At 51.2% G+C, this 19353-nt stretch overlaps 7 protein-coding genes across 7 annotated transcripts; 2 read left to right on the forward strand and 5 right to left on the reverse strand.

Annotated features, from left to right (window-relative positions):
• Positions 1–363: 363 nt before the first annotated feature.
• On the forward strand, positions 364–5264 carry SNQ2_1 (putative ABC transporter). The gene is made up of 3 exons (XM_046082965.1): positions 364–934; positions 1000–5024; positions 5087–5264. Exons 1-3 carry the CDS (start codon positions 556–558, stop codon positions 5114–5116), a joined length of 4434 nt encoding a protein of 1477 aa, XP_045938922.1. The 5' UTR covers positions 364–555; the 3' UTR covers positions 5117–5264.
• A 652-nt stretch (positions 5265–5916) lies between these two features.
• Positions 5917–8114, forward strand: LDX57_001325 (putative MFS allantoate transporter; the record flags this gene model as incomplete). Its single annotated transcript, XM_046082966.1, has 10 exons — positions 5917–6180; positions 6246–6393; positions 6448–6478; positions 6537–6803; positions 6865–7082; positions 7140–7228; positions 7298–7538; positions 7612–7705; positions 7807–8004; positions 8096–8114. The coding sequence occupies 10 exons, from the start codon at positions 5917–5919 to the stop codon at positions 8112–8114; spliced, it is 1569 nt and encodes a 522-aa protein (XP_045938923.1).
• Positions 8115–8660: 546 nt separating this feature from the next.
• LDX57_001326 (ankyrin repeat domain-containing protein) lies at positions 8661–9917 on the reverse strand (the record flags this gene model as incomplete). Its single annotated transcript, XM_046082967.1, has 1 exon — positions 8661–9917. One exon carries the CDS (start codon positions 9915–9917, stop codon positions 8661–8663), a length of 1257 nt encoding a protein of 418 aa, XP_045938924.1.
• A 355-nt stretch (positions 9918–10272) lies between these two features.
• On the reverse strand, positions 10273–11940 carry LDX57_001327 (H3 histone acetyltransferase RTT109; the record flags this gene model as incomplete). The annotated part of the gene is made up of 1 exon (XM_046082968.1): positions 10273–11940. The coding sequence occupies one exon, from the start codon at positions 11938–11940 to the stop codon at positions 10273–10275; it is 1668 nt and encodes a 555-aa protein (XP_045938925.1).
• A 180-nt stretch (positions 11941–12120) lies between these two features.
• On the reverse strand, positions 12121–13865 carry AIM6 (uncharacterized protein). Its single transcript, XM_046082969.1, has 6 exons — positions 13489–13865; positions 13350–13369; positions 13263–13294; positions 13148–13209; positions 12970–13094; positions 12121–12918 (listed from the first exon to the last, which is right to left on the reverse strand). The coding sequence occupies exons 1-6, from the start codon at positions 13630–13632 to the stop codon at positions 12366–12368; spliced, it is 936 nt and encodes a 311-aa protein (XP_045938926.1). The 5' UTR covers positions 13633–13865; the 3' UTR covers positions 12121–12365.
• Positions 13866–13993: 128 nt separating this feature from the next.
• LDX57_001329 (Hid1 family protein) lies at positions 13994–17372 on the reverse strand (the record flags this gene model as incomplete). Its single annotated transcript, XM_046082970.1, has 8 exons — positions 13994–14816; positions 14873–15387; positions 15451–15694; positions 15740–16093; positions 16147–16389; positions 16440–16537; positions 16591–17206; positions 17277–17372. The coding sequence occupies 8 exons, from the start codon at positions 17370–17372 to the stop codon at positions 14304–14306; spliced, it is 2679 nt and encodes an 892-aa protein (XP_045938927.1). The 3' UTR covers positions 13994–14303.
• Positions 17373–17720: 348 nt separating this feature from the next.
• On the reverse strand, positions 17721–19218 carry LDX57_001330 (uncharacterized protein). The gene is made up of 3 exons (XM_046082971.1): positions 18896–19218; positions 18555–18833; positions 17721–18495 (listed from the first exon to the last, which is right to left on the reverse strand). Exons 2-3 carry the CDS (start codon positions 18773–18775, stop codon positions 17916–17918), a joined length of 801 nt encoding a protein of 266 aa, XP_045938928.1. The 5' UTR covers positions 18776–18833; positions 18896–19218; the 3' UTR covers positions 17721–17915.
• Between the last annotated feature and the right edge of the window lie 135 nt (positions 19219–19353).

The following is a 19353-nucleotide window of genomic DNA, read 5'->3' on the forward strand; positions in this document are numbered from 1 at the left end:
CAACTTACTACGCAGTGACTAACCAATTGACTTGTTATCACCATGGAATAATTCTCTCTAGGCCAAGGATCTGGCCAGACATTACCGGACACAGTTGCCTTGGACTCTGTAAAGCTGCCTAATAGCTCTTAATTGAGGGCATTTTCTATGCTTCTCATGAAAACTCTTCACGTTGCTAACCACATTTGTGCCAATCCTACCCCCAAGCTATGACTCATGGGGTAATATCAGGCCTTACGAATGGAGGGTCGGAAGGCCCTCTTTCCTGGGATTGGCCCTTTGTGCCTAGTTTAGACCGGGGTTACCCCCTCCCCAGCACTAAAGCTCTTGGGCATGCTTTGGCTATTCAGACCTGGGGATCCTGACCGCAACGCATCTCAGACCCCAAAGTCTTTGTTATGCGTCAATCGGCTGTGTCTCTGCTCTGACCCAGACAATTCTTGCTACTAGCCAAGGTATCTTCGGCCTCATTTCTCCATCTATTGTGACCGTACGCTTTTTGCATTCACTATCCTTCTCAAGTTCTAGGAACTGAGGCAGCGGTAATCCGCGCCCATGGATGAGAAATCGGTGGCAAAGGAAGCCCAGAACGGCTCGGAGACGGATTCATTGTCTACGACCGATAATTACGAGCAAGATCGAGAATGGCTCAGACGCACTAACCCCCAGGGAATATCGTCTCACCAGTCGGGTGTTGACGTTCAGAGAGCCGAGCAAGAATTTTCAGAGCTGAACAGGCAGTTCTCTAGCATCTCTCACCAAACCCACCGCCTATCAACGCAAGCCTCGAGAAAGTCGAAAATCGTCGTAGAGAGCGAGGATGTGGAGAGGTCAGCAACCTCGGCTGACACCGATGAACCGTGGGATCTCGAGACTGCCCTGCGCGGCAGCCAGACCGCTGCAATAGAGGCTGGCATCAAAAGCAAACACATTGGTGAGCGACCTTGCGGAAATCGTGGGTCACAAAAGCTTTGATGCTCTTATTAATCACTCTTACAGGCGTCATTTGGGACAACCTTACGGTTCGTGGGCTCGGGGGCATCAAAACCTATATCAAGACATTTCCCGACGCGTTGATAGATTTTTTCAATGTCCCAGGACTGATAATCGACTTGCTTGGTTATGGGAAGAAAGGTAAAGAGTTTGAAATTCTGAAAGATTTCAAAGGTGTCCTGCGTCCTGGGGAGATGGTGCTCGTGTTAGGACGCCCCGGCTCGGGATGCACAACATTCCTCAAGGCAATCACAAACCAGCGTTTTGGATATACTGGGGTGGATGGGGAGGTTCTTTATGGCCCATTCGACGCCGAGACATTTTCCAAGAGGTTTCGAGGAGAGGCTGTCTACAACCAGGAGGACGACGTCCACCAGCCAACTCTCACCGTGAAACAAACGCTGGGCTTCGCTCTAGACACAAAGACGCCAGGCAAGCGGCCACTCGGCGTGTCCAAGGCTGACTTTAAAGAGAGGGTGATAGACATGCTGCTCAAGATGTTTAATATCGAACACACAGCTAATACCGTTGTGGGGAATCCGTTCATTCGAGGGGTCTCGGGAGGAGAAAAGCGTCGCGTTAGCATAGCTGAGATGATGATCACGTCGGCAACGGTTTTGGCCTGGGATAACAGCACTCGTGGCTTGGACGCGTCGACCGCACTCGACTTCGCCAAATCTCTTCGGATTATGACCAATATCTATAAGACCACGACCTTTGTTTCCCTATACCAGGCCTCAGAGAGTATATACAAGCAATTTGACAAAGTTCTTGTCATTGACAAAGGCCGCCAGTTTTTCTTTGGCCCAGCTGCTGAAGCAAGATCCTATTTCGAAGACCTCGGGTTCAAGGAGAAGCCTCGCCAGACTACACCTGATTATCTGACCGGCTGTACGGACTTTTTTGAACGAGAGTTCAAAGATGGTCGCAGCGCTGAGGACGTCCCCTCAACCCCTAGTGCCCTCGCAGAGGCATTCAATAATTCCGCGTACAATGAACGACTCGTGCAGGAAATGGACGTGTATCGAACGCAAATTCAACGGGAAAAGCATATATACGAGGAATTCGAGCTGGCTAACCAAGAAGCAAAGCGCAAATTTACTCCAAAGTCTTCAGTGTATTCAGTCCCCTTCTATTTGCAGATATGGGCTCTTATGCAACGCCAGTTTTTGATTAAATGGCAGGACAAATTCGCATTGACCGTCTCTTGGATCACGTCTACCGGGGTGGCTATTGTCTTAGGTACTGTTTGGCTAAAACAGCCGCAGACAAGCGCAGGTGCTTTTACCAGAGGTGGCCTTCTATTTACGAGTCTTCTCTTCAACGGGTTTCAAGCATTCTCCGAGCTTGCTTCCACCATGATGGGCCGGTCAATCGTCAACAAACACCGCCAATTCACGTTTTACCGACCAAGTGCTCTGTTCATCGCCCAAATTTTGGTTGATGCTTCGTTTGCCATAGCAAGGATTCTCGTGTTCAGCATAATAGTGTACTTCATGTGTGGCTTGGCTCTGGATGCAGGAGCCTTTTTTATCTTTGTCCTAATCATCTTCATTGGGTATATCGATATGACCGTCTTTTTCCGCACCATCGGCTGTATGTGCCCAGGTTTCGACCACGCGATCAATTTTGTCTCCGTGCTTATTACCTTGTTCGTGCTTACCTCAGGCTACTTAGTCCAATGGGCAAGTGCACAAGTCTGGTTGAGGTGGATTTATTTCATCAATCCATTTGGTCTTGGCTTTGCGGGTCTGATGGTCAACGAATTCAGTCGTCTGAACATGACTTGTACTCAAGAGTCACTGGTTCCAAGTGGGCCGGGCTATGACGATATTGCGCACCAGGCATGTACACTCGCTGGAGGCGAACCAGGCTCTGCTATTGTCCCAGGAGCGGGCTACATTGGAACCACGTTCAACTATATGAAGGGGGATCTTTGGCGGAACTTCGGTATCATGATAGCCCTCATTGTTGCTTTTCTCGGAGCCAATCTGTACCTTGGAGAAGCGGTTCGATTTGACGAAGGGGGCAGAACCGTCACCTTTTACCAAAAGGAGAACAAGCAAAGAAAAGCCTTAAACAAGGACTTGATGAAAAACTGGGCGAATCGACGTTCGAAGGAGCAAGATGCAGTGGGAACCGATCTCAAAATCACGTCCAAATCCGTATTGACCTGGGAAAACGTCTGCTACGATGTTCCTGTGCCCTCTGGAACCCGGCGGCTTCTCAAATCAGTCTACGGGTATGTACAACCTGGAAAGCTGACAGCGTTGATGGGAGCATCAGGAGCAGGGAAGACGACGCTCCTGGACGTTTTGGCGGCGAGAAAGAATATCGGAGTCATCAGTGGCGATATACTGGTGGACGGGGCACCGCCTGCCACGTCCTTTCAGCGAGGGACGTCTTATGCTGAGCAACTGGATGTCCATGAGTCGATGCAAACAGTAAGAGAAGCATTGCGGTTTTCTGCGGAGCTTCGTCAGCCGTATGAAACGCCGCAGTCGGAGAAGTTTGCCTATGTTGAAGAGATTATATCACTTCTTGAATTGGAAAACTTGGCAGATGCCATCATCGGTACTCCCGACACGGGTCTGTCGGTTGAAGAAAGGAAGCGAGTTACCATCGGAGTTGAGCTCGCTGCCAAACCTGAGCTACTCCTCTTTCTAGACGAACCGACCTCGGGACTAGACAGCCAGTCTGCTTTCAATATTGTTCGGTTTTTGCGAAAGCTTGCGGCCGCTGGTCAGGCCATTCTCTGTACCATCCATCAACCAAATTCTGCACTCTTCGAAAACTTTGACCGTCTACTTTTGCTGCAGAGAGGGGGTGAATGCGTGTACTTTGGCGATATCGGAGAAGATTCGCAAATCCTGCTAGATTACTTCCACCGACACGGAGCAGATTGTCCTGCCGATACCAACCCGGCAGAATGGATGCTTGACGCTATTGGCGCTGGACAGACACCCCAAATTGGCGACCGCGACTGGGGCGAGATTTGGCGCACGTCCCCAGAGATAGAACGAGTAAAGCAAGAGATTGTCGAGATCAAAGCCAATCGTGTCGAGCAAGCTCGTCAGCCCGGCGGTTCTCAGATTGTGCACAAGGAATATGCAACGCCATTGTGGCACCAGATCAAGGTTGTCTGCAAGCGGACTAACATTGTCTTTTGGCGGTCTAGTAAATATGGGTTTACTCGCTTCTTCACTCACTTGAATATCGCAGTGATCACCGGTCTTGCGTTCTTACAACTGGATGACTCTCGTGCTTCGTTGCAATATCGGATTTTCATCATCTTCAACGTGACCATTATCCCGATTATCATTATACAACAAGTCGAGCCGCGCTATGAAATGTCGCGCTTAGTGTTTTACCGAGAGTCCGCCTCGAAGACATACAAAGAATTTGCATTTGCCTTGTCTATGGTGATAGCTGAGATTCCATACTGCATATTCTGTGCCGTCATCTTCTTCCTACCGCTTTTCTACATCCCCGGGTTCCAATCCGCTTCCAGTCGTTCTGGCTACCAATTCTTCATGATCCTCATCACGGAACTTTTTGCTGTCACTCTTGGCCAAGTGATTGCAGCATTGACACCCAACAGTTTTATCGCTTCGCAAATCAATCCTCCCATCACGATTCTATTCTCGCTGTTCTGTGGAGTCATGGTTCCAAAGCCACAGATTCCAAAGTTTTGGCGAGTGTGGCTTCACCAGCTCGACCCTTTCACTCGCATCGTTGGTGGAATGGTAACGACCGAGCTCCATGACCGACCCGTCATTTGCAGTCCTGGTGAATACAATTACTTCCAGTCACCTCCAAATCAAACCTGCGGGGAATATATGCAGCCATTCTTCGAGAAAGGGGGCGTGGGATACCTAGTGGAGAACGCCACACGGGCCTGTGAGTACTGTGCGTTCAGAGTCGGTGATCAATTTTATCAAACCTTCGAGATGGAATTCGACAACCGGTGGCGGGACTTGGGGATCTATGCTGCCTATATTGGGTCGAATCTGATCATCATATTCTTAGCGGTAAGTCAAGGATGGAACCTGCTATCTATCTCTATGTTCCAGCTAATTGGTCATTCATATAGGCACGCTACTTGGCGTACAACCGGCGATGAGAGGATGTGGACTTCTATGCAAATCACGGGGCACATAAATTCCTGGGTGTAGAATGGGCATATAGGAACTAGGAAAAATGGTTACTAGTCACTAGTTAGTTAGTTAGTTAATGCAGTCGATTAGTGATGAATATTCCCCAGATTTCCCCGCACATGAGGGGGTTTAGTTGGCTCCACGTCTTCTCTCCATTCCCGTCTTCTTTGTCTCATCCTTTTCGATCGACATCGCGTCCGCGAAATTTTCCACCTATTACTACGCTTTCATTCCTGTTAGTCGCTTTTCGACAAAGTAACCCCAACCCTAGATGGTCTCGGATTTGGTCCGAGATATGGACCGTTCGCGACCAACCAAATCATAATAGACACCCTCATAATGAGGAGCTAGCTAATTTGTGCGGATGCCGGTCGTACGGAGTATGGCTCACCAGTGTGAGATCCTCATGACGCTCTGTGCCCCTCATCAGGCCGTGATGACCATGACCTTGGCACGGTCGATCCGATTCCGCTTCCACGAAAGCCCCAAAGTGCAAGCTCTGGCCGAAGAAGGTCGATCAATTTTGTGGCTTTCTAGCTTCTTCCGGCCTGACAAGAGCTTGACTGATGAGAAATATTCCGCGCATATCTACCCAGCGGGTTCCCTTGCGGTAAATGCTTGTCTCACTAGGTCCATCAAGAAGTGGTCGAAATCTCTGTTTCCTTTTCCTTTTGAAACGGCTCGTTCACTTGTTGTTCCTCAGCATTGCATCCAACTCTCTTTGGATTTCACGTACAGGAAGAAAATAGGTGTCTAGCAGTCAACCATGGGCAGTCCTCGCCTAGAACCAGCTTCAGGCTCCAAGAATGGTGCGGAGACACCTACAGCTACGCAGAGTGAAAGCCACCATATCGAAGCAGCATGGAAGGCACCAAAGCCCAAGGAGGGCGATACGGCCATGGCACTCTTCCATGACTCGGACGATCATGAGCCTATCGATCCTGCCGAAGCAAGACGGCTGCTATGGAAGATTGATTTTATGATATTGCCTTATCTCGCTGTTTGCTATGCCTTTTTCTATATCGATAAGGTGTGTCTTCTACCCTTTATCTTCCGACACGGGCTCTCCATATTGACGCGATTTGGGTAATATAGACAACGTTGAGTTACGCCGCTATCTTCGGTATTAATGAGGATCTCAATCTACATGGTACACAGTACAGTTGGCTTAGCAGTATTTTCTACTTTGGTTTCCTGGCATGGGCTTTTCCTACTAACTTTCTTATGCAACGTTTACCAATCGGTAATGACTCCCTTCTCTATATGCAAGAGACATAGGCTGATCTCTTACTGACAGGAAAGTACCTGGGAGCCAACATCTTCATGTGGTAAGTGGTCGCCCCAATCTTGAAGAATGATATCCGACATTAACCACTCAAAACACAGGGGCGTTTTTCTCATGATTCAAGCAGCATGCCATAACTTTGCTACGCTCGCCGTTCTCCGAGCTCTAGGCGGAGCAGCGGAGGCCTGCGCGGACCCTGCATTTATGCTTATCACGAGCATGTGGTATACGCGACGTGAGCAACCTGTCCGCATTGGTTTGTGGTATACAGCCAATGGACTTGGTATCGCGCTGGGTGGCTTGCTAGGCTATGGCATCGGCCATATCAAAGGCGCACTTCCGTCGTGGAAGTACGAATTTTTAGTAATGTAAGGAAACTGGCCTTCATGATCTCTGTGGCAATTCACTGATTCTACGGCTTCTCCATAGCGGCGCTCTGTGTTCAGTTTGGGGAATCGTCATGTTCATTCTCCTTCCTGATTCTCCCGTCTCTGCTCCCGGCCTCAGTCAGAGGGAGCGCAGGATCGCAGTTGAGAGACTACGAGACAACCAGACCGGTATTGAAAACAAGCACCTCAAACCTCGTCAAGTGCTAGAAGCATTTTTGGACTACAAGCTCTACTTCTTCTTTACCCTGGGACTTGTCTGTAAGTGACCACTATATATATTATCCTGTTAAACTTAGCCTGATGAGACTTGTTCAGGCAACATCCCCAACGGTGGGATCTCAAACTTTGGAACAATCATCATCCAAGGATTCGGATACTCCACGCTAGTAACTACTCTCATGCAGGTATGTCCAAAACCTGCCCACCATACAGAGGGTCCGCGCCCTCAACAACATGCCAACTAATCCTTCAAGATCCCCTACGGCGCCCTAATTGCCCTGTCCGTGCTCGCCTGTGTCTATCTCAATGACCGCTTCGAGAACAGACGTTGCGTCTTTGTCCTGATCTTCCTGATCCCGAATATCGCAGGAACATTCGGGCTGCGCTTTGTGCCGCCGGATCGACAAGTCGGCCGTCTCATCTGCTACTACCTGACAGGTCCATACAATGCCGCCTTTGTCCTCATCCTGAGTATGCAGATTGCGAACACAGCCGGTGCGTGTCTTTTTCCCAATCCTTTAGGTAATAACTGATCCCATGTCGCTAATTCATCACCACGAAAAACAAGGCCACACTAAGAAAGTCGTCACCAACGCCGTGCTTTTCCTCGGCTACTGTACGGGAAACATCGCGGGTCCGTTTTTCTTCAAGGATTCTCAAAAGTAAATCACCCCGCTTCTCCCCCTGGTAACAGAAGCAGAAGCAGAAGTAGAAGTAGAAGCAGCCATCAGCAGACAAGAAAAAACTAATCCAACATGTACAGACCCACCTACGAGCTCGGCATCTGGTCCATGATCGTCTCACATTTGATCGAGGCCGTCCTCATCAGCACCCTCGGGCTGCTACTTCGCTGGGAGAACAAGAAGCGTGATCGAATCCAATCGCAGATGGAGGGTGGTTTGGAAGGCCGGGATCTGGATTCCACGGCGTTCATGGATTTGACGGATCGGGAGAATATGAAGTATGTTTTTGCGATTCCCCTCTTCGGTCCTGTTTTGTTGTTGTTCTCTTTCGTGTTGATGTGTGAGCTGCTAATTGTGTTTGTGGTTTAGTTTCCGGTACATTTATTAAGGTGATTTGCTTGGGTTGTTGGCATCTTGTCATGATCATGACTGTGATGTGCTATTTGAGGTTATGATAGGCAGATCTCGTTGCTGACTTGATATGTTCATGTTCATTTTCAAAGCGGACATAACCATTTTGATATACTGTCTAAAGAACCATATAGTGACAAACATAACATACGGCCCACACACGGTAGATCAAATACACCACGGAGTCCTTTCATGAAACATGTAGATAGCCAGTGGCATACCGATAATTGCGGGGTATCACGCAACATACGACAACCACAACCACAGCCAAAATGAGATTTGATGTATAAAAGACTAGATCTATAGGAATAGCTAATCGGTAGTTCTCAATGCTTAACTAACCAGAGAGAGCCAAGGCCCGACATTGGCACTCCCTTGGAAAGAGTGTACCGAGGTAAGTAATAAGGTCTAGAGCGAGCCTTGAAGCAGAAAAGTTGACCGTACATAGTACAAATAGCAAGTTAAATTATCGCCTTGGATTAATCAGACTGCTGCATTAAGGCATTCTTCTAGCGAGCTGTCATTAGTGCCACTCCGGAGTGCCAGGGCGCTCGATGAAATACCACTCTGCTTCACTGGTTGGACACCGGAGAGGCGAGCGAGTCACGATGTCGAAGCCAGGCACCCGCTTCAACTTCATCTTCCGCTTCATCACTGCCACGTAAGATGGGATGTCCTTCTTTTCCGGCACATTTTGGTAGTCGTGTGAGGATAGGAACGTAACAGCTTCTTCAAATTCCATTTTAACGGCCTGCTGGAGGTCCTGCTCGTCTGGACGAACACCCTGCTCGGTCACGAGGTAGTCCAAGATATCCATGCGCCGGGCCTGCACCGCTGCCCAGACCGTGCTGTAAGGCCCACGCCATTCGTAGTAGTTGCACCGGAGATTCGGATTTGCTCCATGCGCAATCAAGTACTTGACCATGTCAAAGTGCCCCTTTTCGACGGCCGTGAACAATGCTGGATGGCCATGAACACGGATATCCAATCCTCCATTCGCGGGGTCTGTCATTCGCGCCAGCGCACTAGTATCGTTACTTCGCATCGCTAGCTCACCTAGAACTTTGTCCGACTTGGGTCGGCGACCATGCTTGAGCAGTAGTTGAAGCATTTGACCTTCACGCTGCACGGTCGCTTCGTACCAAGGGTGGGGCCTCTCATATTCCAAAACCTCTGCGCCCCTCTGCAAAAGTCGCTCAATGATCTCGTTGCTGCAGCCCGAACAAATGGCAACACCAAGAGCAGTGTTCTGTTTCATACATACTTCCTCATAAATACTATCAATGTTATGTGGCGGACCTAGCCCAGCCCCTTCTGCAAGCATCAAATCAACGATCTCGATCTTCTGAGAGCGAAGCGCCCAGTGGAGAACTGGGCGCAGTTGGGGCTTTACGTATGATTGACCCGGTCGGTCTTCGCTGAGCAGGGCTTTGACGGTTGCAGGGTGGCCATGATAGGCAGCGGCGAGGATGGGGTTGCCTGGTTTGGTGAAGGATCCGTCAACCCTCAATTCATATTCGCGAGAGTCATTTGTCCGGTCGGATGCTTCAATGCTGGCGCCGGCAGCAAAGAGTTTCTCCACCAAGTCGGTAAGGCCGTTGGTGGCTGCGAATAGCAACCCACTGCTGCGGTGGTTGCGTGCATTGAAGCGACATAGGATGGGATGTACCAGATGGTAGAATGTCCGGGTAGAGCGCATGAAAGAGCTGATATCTCTATGGCAACGAAGGAAGCGAGCGATCATAAGGATTAATTCGAGCGGCAATCGGCTCAAAGACATGGTGTATGAAGAACGACGGTAGGGCTGTAGTGTTGATGAGGCTGATATATTCGTCCTGGCCATCGATAGCCGACTGTGTAAATATGCCAAGGATATACTTTGGTTAAAACCAACCCGCCACAACCAAAAATATGCGTAATAAACCAAAAATTAAATCCACGGATATGGAATAGAGCAGATCTCGCTGGCCAATGTTCATATTTCGCCCCCCCCTTGTCCCCCAAAGCAAAAAGCACCACTAACCCCATTTCCAATCTCAAAACTCCAATTGCATGCAGAAAGTAAGGAAATGAAAAAGATAATGAAAGAGCAAAAGAAATATCTCAGGCCAGATCAACCACTGAAAATCCAAAATTTAAGCCTTCTTCTTCTTCCGAATCAGATTTGCCTGAAGCACATTCACCCCGGATGATTGCTGTCCTGGCTCCTCTGCCGGAGACGGGTTCGAGGTAGGGGTACCAACGGCACTTGCAGTTGTAGCAGGACTCTCAGCAGCCCCAGACTCCGCAGCTGAATCCCCAGACAGCGGCTCCGTATTGCCAGGATCAGGCTTCTTCCGCTTCCGAACCAGCCCGCTGTCCATGAGTGTGGTCGTCACGACGGGCGCCAGCGGCGCATTGCCATTGGAATTCCGGCCGACAACCTCGCGGCCCACCCAGAGCTGGTCCGCAACGGAGGCGACCTTCTCGCTCCAGGCCCTGGTGCTGGTAATAGAGACCTCCTCGTTGTAGAAGTCCTGGTCGAGGAGGTGGTTGATGGCCGTTTTGTAGTCTTCTTCGCTCAGCACGGCGTGGCCGCGGCCGGACTCGGGCCAGTAGAATGCGTCGGCGTCGGTGGGCTGCGTGAGAGGTTTCGGTGGCGTGGAAGGAAGGTCGGAGGATGGTGTGGTTGTGGTGGATTGGGGGGGCTGATCGGTGGTCGCGGTGGGTTTGTCGGACGGGGATGAAGCAGTGGGAACCGCATCTGACGAGACCTCCTTCTCCGTCGGCCGATGCACCAATCTCGAGCTGGTCATTTGCACCGAGTTCACCAGTCCCGGCGGATTGATCACCAACCAGAGGAACCCGACCAAGCGACCCGCCGAACACTCCTGTCGGAAGGACATCATCTCCCAGAACTGCTCGAGGGAGCGCACGCTCCTCCACTGCCCGGTGGCCTCTCGTTCCTTGTTCCCGGGAAGCTCGTCATCCAAGTCCACCAAGAACCGCGTCTTCGGGTCATCAGGAAAGCGCGGGATCAAGCAGCGCGGCGGCGCCTGGGGGTTATCGCACAGCTGACGGAGCGGGTAGCTGTTCAGCCAGCGCGGACGGTCCGCGTCGTCGGTCTTCGCGCTGGGCGGGAAAAAGCTGCGGGTCTCGAAGCGGTCGCAACTCGGTACGATCAGGAACGCGGTGGCCGAGCTGCGCGAGGATTCCATGGTGCGGTCGAGGAGGCCCTTCTCGTGGGAGCGCGACTCGGGCTCGTATTCGCGCAGGATGGGGTCCACGACGCGACACCACCATTTGATCAGCCCGCGGTCATCGAGCACGTGTTTCTCAGCGTTCTCGATGCTCCCGGGGAAGAGGTATTGGTTCTGGGCCCGGGCGAACAGTGACACGACGAGGCGGACGCCCGGGCGCTGGCGGGTCTGTACAAGGAAGGAGAGGAAGGTGTTCGAGACGCGGCGCAGGAGCGAGATCTTGGGTGCGTTCCGGAGAAGGTGCAGGTGGCCCGTCGAGTCAGCCTTGGAGACGAAGATGGTCGTGAGGTGCGCGGTGCTGTAGACTAGGACCTCGATGCCGAAGACGATGAGCTCCGATGCCGACGCGGAGGCCGCGTTCTGGTCAGCATTGGCGTCGGCGGCGATGGAGACGGACAGGAAGTGGTTCTCGCAGAAGGTGGACTCGGGCTCCTCGCCCGGGGGTGGCGCAAAGAGCGCTACACAGCGAGTTGGCACTGACGAGACATGGCGAATGGTGAGCTTCACATCGGTGGGGAGTACCTTGGCCAAGAGGTCTCCCAGATCAACGTCGACGTTGGACATGACGGCCGGGCGCAGGTATTTGAGAGAAGGAGGGTTGCATAGATGAGGAAGGAAGGAGGGGAATTGACCGATGGCCGGATCGCCGGGGGGAAAGGGGAATGTTCCCCTTGAATGAAGTCTCTCTCTGCTTCTCTCGCCTTTTTTTTTCTTTGCTTCTTCGGTTTTCCCGTTGGAAAATCCGGGGTATCACGTGCCTCCAGTACAATCAAGTAATTTCATCTATTCCTCTTTTTACACTTCGTCGAGGTCAATTGGCCTCGAGTTCCCTTTTACCTTATCTCTACAGGTGCAATTGGGATGCTAACCGTTCATCGTCCGAGCGACTTGGAATGCGATGTAAACTCATACAAATGACATCATCGTCAACACGGTGACACTAAAACAACGGTCGCTTTAGAGATGCCACTCCTCGTCTATGCTTAGAATCAGAAGTACTCAGACACCGCATCCAGATCATCCGCATTCAACAGCGCCACCCCCTCCTGAAGAAGCGTCCTCCAGACCGCATTGCGAGCCCAGATAGGATAGTAAGGAGTCTCCCAGTACCGGGCGCCAATTCCTCGTTTCTTGGCTGTTCGGATCTGCGACCGCAGACTATCCAGCTGCTCTTCACTTAGGATCGCATTGTCGTCACTGGAGTTGAGAGCCCCGACCGCCCGCTTAAAGCTTGTCGATGCGATGGGTGAGATCAGAGACGTGACACCCGCATACTCCGGCTGGTTCAGCGCATGCAGAGGCGCGTCGAAAAAGATATCCCGGTCTGCAACGGGTCCGATGAGATTCAATGGGGTGTTCCCGGTTCCGATCACGGTGATAGGTCCATGCGTGATGGTCTTGTTGCTCTTCAATGCCGTGAGGTATCCCTTTTCACGGAGGGGTTGCAGCGCAGCAGTCACGGCCTCGAGGGTCTTTGGCCCTGATGTTTTCAAATCAACAAAGAAGTACATCGTCTGAGATGTATCCGTGTCGAAAACACCACTGTAGTCCATTGTCAGCTAGGGGTAGATCACTCCGATCATGTTAACTCACTTGTTCGTGGGCGACGTGACAAAGGGAGTTTGGGGGTTTTGGCGTTCAAGGACTTCTAGCATGGGCTTCACATAGAGGGACTCAAAGGTCCGTTCTTCAGTCAAGGAAGACTCGTCATGTCCGACCTACGAGGTGTTAGTTTTCATAGACGAACGAGCATTGGTACCGGAGTTCGCACATAGAGGGTGCCGTTATACAGCCACACATCGGCTTCGGTGGAGACGCATCCTCTGGAGAGGCCTGTAGAAGACAGTCAGTTATCACCGAAGGGAGAGGCAAGAACCATGTCATACCGCTATAGAAGGGTATATCTCTCCAATAATCACTAGGAAATAGTGAGCAAGTAGTCACTTGAAAGATGGATCTTGAGAGCTTCATACTTATGGGAATGCACTGGGATCTACAGAGTAGAACCGTCGAATGTCAACCCTTTGCTGTTCCGCGGCCATTTGCATACTTGATTTGGTGCTGGCCAAACCTGCCAGTCCGGGGGAAATTCAACATTCAAAGACAACCTACAGGCATGATCCCTCTCGTCAAATCCGTCGGATAACCATACTCACTTCCGCCATGAGTGTTCTTCAGCACGTTTTGCAGCTCCGATGGAATGGCCGCCGCTAGATTCAGCAGGCTCGCGACGAGAAGCGACCGCGACGGGAACATCTTTGCAGGAGCAATCGCAGAGACGGAGACCCGCTTGGAAACTCCTTGAGGAGTGAGAGTAAAGAATAAAATAGGAATACAGATAACAATGACAGAGTATAGATAAATAGAGGACGGATTTGTAGGTACCGTGGAAGGACAAATGATGAAAGCCGAGAAAATCCGGCGACGTTGAGCTGCCAAACAAAACGGTCGACGCCCTCACGTGGCGGATCCTGGCCAACGTCTCGTCGCCTCCCATTCCGATGAACGGGGTTGGGATTTGAATATAGCGAACAGCCAGACTACAGTGGACTGATTCAATTATCTATTTTAATCAATTTGGTGCGGTCGGTGGCTGGGAAGGTAATTTGCTACTACCGGTCTCTAATATATTATGGAATTTACTAGGGCTATGGTCTACTAGGATAGCGGTTGAACAATTGAGCATGCAAAAGAATAGTGTGATAAGGAAACGAATTGAAACGAAATAAAATCAAACGGAAAGCCCGCCCAGGTAGGCCATGTCCGACCAAAGAGCACAAAAAGTATCGTCTCAATTGCAAAACGCCTATCAGGTATCATGTAGACGAAGGAAATCATTATAAATCAAGCTATGTTCTTGGAACCACACGAATACACCCCAGTTCGACCAGCAGAGATGGAGTGAGCGCTTGGGAGAAAGAAAATAGTTAGACTTCTCGAATCGACGCTGGCCGAGAGTTGGCCTGTGAGTCCTGCGTGCTCGTGCGTCGAAGACTGAGGTTCCCAATCCGCTGCACCAGGTTGCTTCCAACGGCATCCACCGCCCCCTTCGGCGCAAGCAACGTGGGCCCCTGGGCTGCAGCCTCCTGGACCTTGAACAGTTTAATCCCAGTTCCGTTCCACACTCCAACGGTGCCGGGGGTTGCGCCCGACGCGGAGCCGACGACCATCTCGCTCGAGAAAATGAATCCCCAGAGCAAGGACTCATACCAGCCCATGGAGAGCGCCGACCATTCGAATGAATGGACACGCACCGGAGCAGGTTCGGATATAATGTTGTGAATGGCCGGGTCTTCGGCAAACGAAGGCAGATTGTCGATCAGGGTGCGGGCCTCCGGGCTTGAAGACGCTTGGAAAGCAGATTCGGGGATGTGAGGCGTGATGGCCGAGATGAGAGTCAGGATCGTGTGTAGTGGAAGTTCTGGCAACCAGGACTCGAGCTGGAATTTATCCTGTTAGTGATTCGTTGGGAGATTTAGGTTGGATCGATACTCACCCACGCTGCAGTCGGCGTGAACCCGTTGGGAGATGTCAAGAGTGCCGCTGACATGCTGCTTTGGCTAGTCATACTATTTTGCCGAGAAAATGCTGGCTGGCCGGCGGGCATCTTTCCTCTGGCCTTCTCCGACATGCCTCGTAACTGTAGAGGGACACTTTCATCCACGACGGAAGAGATGGAGGGTCTTCGCGAGCTCTGGACAGATGGAGACGTATGTGCCGGTGTTTTTTGTCCTTCTTGCTCGTCCTCAGAATCGTCATCTCCGCCTATAGCGAAAGGACTGTTTTCTTCGGGGATGCGACCCAACGGCGATCGCGCGCCGGAAGAAGCGTGAGGGTCTTCTTCTGACGCCGACAGGACGGGGCTAGACACGGCCTCGTTGGAACTATTCTCCGCCTTTCGTCTCTCATTCTGGCGTTCGATTTCTTGCTGTCCGCTCTCGAGTGTAAACTCCCGAACTGCCTCGAAGCGTCGTCGGTGCTTCAGGATGACGTAAACCAAGAAGGGGTTTTCTATGACACGTCAGACGGGTTTCTGCACGCTGTGGCTTTTGCGAACAAAGATGAATTGCTTACTGGTAAACTGATGCTCCAGAATCGTGTTGATAGATTCTAGGACGGATGAAAGAAGGCCGTGGTTTGACTCGTTGGCGAGCAAGAAACTAGGTGCGGACATCGATGCGAAGAGCTGCAATAGTTTCGAACATGCCGCTGGCGACAGGTTCTCTACGTAGGCCGCGATGTTGTTGATGATTGCGAGCAGCGCCGGGTAGACAGCATTTAGATTGCCTTTGCTTCCGGTAATCAAAGTATGCACGGACTAGAACGGTCAGCGAGGTCATGCCGGAGACAGGAAAGAACAAACCATGATAAGATAGTCGGCATAGGACCCTTTGAATCCCGGAATGCGAATGCTGGGAGGAAGAGTTTCCTGGGCTTCGAACTTCACGTTCAAGCTCTTCCCAAAGTTGGGCTCAACGCTCATAGTCTGGAGGATGAAGATGCACATTCGAACCATGCCTTGTTTGGATGGGTCAGATTTGTATTCTATGGCGTAGAATATGCAGAGGATAATGAAATCATGCGACCGCTTCGAATCAATGATAAACGACCTGAACCGTTTATTGCATTGCAGGGCTTCCCAAAAGAGCATCAACATCTCCGGCGCCCATTTGACGGTTTTCTGGCTACCAGGGAGGTAAGAATTTGTCGCTTGCATCTGCCAATTTCATGTGAGCACCAAGACCCCAAAGGTTCGAGACGGAGACCTACGGGCTGGTTCAGAATTCTCGTCATGCCGTCAACAAGAAATTGGAAATCCTGCGGCCGGTGAAGCCTTCCAAAGTAATGGCGGTGGTAATTCTTGGGCGGACTGCCACGTCCATCCTCGGGAACTGGATATAACAGGAGGACAAGAAGAAACTGCAGGCAGTATATGACCAATATTTGCTTCGGGTCTTTCCACACAACGTGATCATATGGGACTCGCCAGGAAGCAGGGTTGTATTTGACAGCCTATCGGTGTGAGCGTACAATCCAAGCAAGAGTAGTCCTTCCAAGCATACCGTGTTCAGCAGGGAGCAAAGCAAGGTCAGCACCGCTTGCTTGTCGGAGGACGTCGTGATGTACGTAATGGCTTTCACGCCTTGCACGGGGAGTAATCCTGCACATTTGTTAACCGAAGCCATCATTGATCTCAGCATGAGCAGGCTTTACCAGAAGGCATATACATAGCCTTCCCTGTTATAGTCAGCAATAGCCGAAGAACCTCACAGCGATTGCTCTCCAGTTCTTTGCTAGAGCCCATGGAAGTATTGCACCCAACACCACTCTGCCAGATGGAATACGAAACTTTGTTTGTCGCCGTCGGCAGCTTCGGGATGGTGAAGTCGGTGAAAAAGAGAAGATCCAACAAAGTATCGATCAATTCTTCTGCCAAAGGTTTCTTGTCTTCGTACTCGCTGGCTCGGGGTTGATCGCGCGTCTCCTCCGCCTGGGCTTCATCAAAGAGCACCTCGGCCGCCACCTGAGCCTCCCTCGTCTTTCTCCTGCGACGACCCCAGAAAAATTTGTCTTCCCATTCTTCCAGATAGTCGGCCTCGTAAATGAAGGGGAGGATGCGGGTAAGGATGCGAATGCAGTTGAGAGCGTCACGGTCGGGAGCAAGTTCGGGATCCGGGAAGGAAGGGTGGTTTTTCAGAATCATCAAACGAGACGTCACCGATAACAAGAGCGTTTCGAAATTCATAATGGCATGATCGCGAGTCCGCCGGATATCGGCCGGGGTGAACAGGCTGAAGACATCCTCCGTCGACTCGGGGAGCTCCCAGAACTGCAAGACGGATTATCAGCCGGGGTCAAAACATCTACCATGCTGCAGGTTCACGAAAGGGCAAACAGACCCTTGCCCAGTACGGATCATCACCAGGAATATCCCTCTCTTCTGACAGACGGAAAATCCCCTGCTTGAAGACCAGCTTGGACTCCGAGGCACCCATGATAGCCACAACGGTATTCACGAGCCTATGTGCCGCATGCAGTAGCGGTCGTCGGGCAGGTAAGAATGCCTAGAAGTCAGACTGAAGAGTGCGTAGAGAGTCGCATACGGGGAAGGTCTCCCAGTTGTCAGAGGCCGCGTGTTGGATGGGACTTGTTAGTATGTTGGCGGTCTTGTTCTTTGGGGTTCTTTGCGGGAGCTACTGATTAGCCCGCACCGGGGAACTCCAGATAGCGTGCGTGCCTTGATCTGCCTGGTCGATTTCTGCTCATGACGTTCTTCGTGCCTGGATTTACTCCGTGCTGTATCAAGACTAGTTCTACGGCGCTCTTCTACCTTGAATCTGGTTGACTTGGCTTGATTTAAATTTCATTTCATTTCGAGCTGCGGCCTCCGGTCGCATACTCCACGTACCTAGTATAATAGACAACTCCCGGAATGATACAATTGGATCTAAAACTGAAACGCTTTCTCTTACGAAAAATAACTGCTGCCGTCCACCTCCTTCCATAGGTCGCTGTAATTCTTCCCTAACAAAATCCAGTCATAGACTGCCGTTACTGGCTGATAGCCGCCGACTCCGCTCATATAACCACTTGTTGCTCAACCCCAGGTTCACACGCTTGCCACCAACAGGAGATGGAGTCGACGGCGCAATGCTGGACTCTCCGAACAATGAGCTCCGCCCGAACGACGCGGTAGACGATCCGAAGCTGGGCCGGCGTCCGTTGTCCCTTCCACCATTTGACACTGCCTTGTGGAATAGCGGACTGGTAGAGGGGGAAAACGATGCGCCCGACGAAAGTCGACGTCCTGAAGCGCTGGCGCTTGTCGATAAAGGCGACGCAACCTTGCTAGCAGAGCTTGCTGTTCGCGACGCAGAAAGCCGATACTTCGGTGGGGTGACGTATGTACTTCCCGGCGTCAGGGGCGATGTAGTAGAGGGATCGAGGCCAAGGAGAGAGCGCTGAGTAGGGGTGAGGGGGATATCGGAGAGGTCGTCCTTTGATCGGACTAGAGGTGACAGGGCCAGAGCTATGTTTGACAAGAATAGAAGTTGTAGAACCAAACGCAACAAGTTGAAAATCTTCGAGATTTCGAGTGTGTTCAGTAGTGAACTAGAACTGAGGAGGGGAAAATGGTCAGTAGTGAAACACAACGCACCGCAGTACACTCTACTCACTATGACTGGACAGTGTCGCCGTAAGCCCGCACCGCAATAAGAGCGACGCTATTCCAGACAATACTTTTTATGTTTTGATCTCCGAATGTGCTGGCATTCTGACGCCGGACTATCTCAGCCAGTTGAGGATGGCGCCATTTTCCAGGTGTACGAGACTGATCGGCAGTCGGAGAAGGCGCAGATACCGCTCTAGGGGTTGAGGGCAGGGGTGACGATGCCATTGAAGTATACAGCGCGGTGCGAACGAAAAAATCAAAAGAAAGAGAAGAAAGGAAAAGACTGCATAGGGTCAGCGACCACAAACCCTAGGACTTGGTATAGGAGGGGGAGGGATAACATACCTAGAAGAAAGGAACTTGCTGAACTTACCGGAGAACGAATTGCAGAGCCAGCTGGGAGAAGTCGGTTAGACGTACATTGGCATGCAGATGAGACAATACTGGTACTTCACGATAAAGGTCCGGACGGGACCATAGTTTATCGCAAGGCAGTGAAGGAGGAGGGAGGCAGGTGGTTGTTTTGGTGATCGATGCACCTCTTTTCTCAGGCAACGAGTGCACACAAGCGCCTTTGACGCGGAGTTTTCCTGCTAAACTCGGGCGGGTTTAGACGCAAAGCCAACAATGGACGGGGCTTTCCCCCCCACATGTCCTCAAGCAGCTCAGCCCTCCCTCACGTCACCGTCTCCCTCTCTCGCTTCTGCCTGCATCATTCAATCCCTCCCTTTTTATTCCGGTCTTGGGAGAAGTCGCCAACGAGGCTGTGCCACTCAGTATTTATTTCCGACTATTCCCTTTCT

The sequence above is a fragment of the Aspergillus melleus genome, assembly GCF_016097325.1.
Source record: "Aspergillus melleus strain CBS 546.65 chromosome Unknown contig1, whole genome shotgun sequence".
Lineage (NCBI taxonomy): Eukaryota > Fungi > Ascomycota > Eurotiomycetes > Eurotiales > Aspergillaceae > Aspergillus > Aspergillus melleus.

Excerpts from the sequence above, each read along its gene's own strand:
- SNQ2_1 (XM_046082965.1), top strand. The coding sequence starts at position 556 with ATGGATGAGAAATCGGTGGCAAAGGAAGCCCAGAACGGCTCGGAGACG. Across the intron at positions 935-999 it reads CATCAAAAGCAAACACATTG|GCGTCATTTGGGACAACCTT; the intron begins GTGAGCGACCTT and ends TCACTCTTACAG. Across the intron at positions 5,025-5,086 it reads TGATCATCATATTCTTAGCG|GCACGCTACTTGGCGTACAA; the intron begins GTAAGTCAAGGA and ends TCATTCATATAG.
- AIM6 (XM_046082969.1), bottom strand. The coding sequence starts at position 13,632 with ATGTTCCCGTCGCGGTCGCTTCTCGTCGCGAGCCTGCTGAATCTAGCG. Across the intron at positions 13,295-13,349 it reads ATCCCAGTGCATTCCCATAA|TGATTATTGGAGAGATATAC; the intron begins GTATGAAGCTCT and ends ACTATTTCCTAG. Across the intron at positions 13,210-13,262 it reads AGATATACCCTTCTATAGCG|GCCTCTCCAGAGGATGCGTC; the intron begins GTATGACATGGT and ends TGTCTTCTACAG.
- LDX57_001330 (XM_046082971.1), bottom strand. The coding sequence starts at position 18,775 with ATGGCATCGTCACCCCTGCCCTCAACCCCTAGAGCGGTATCTGCGCCT. Across the intron at positions 18,496-18,554 it reads GGCGACACTGTCCAGTCATA|TTCTAGTTCACTACTGAACA; the intron begins GTGAGTAGAGTG and ends TCCCCTCCTCAG.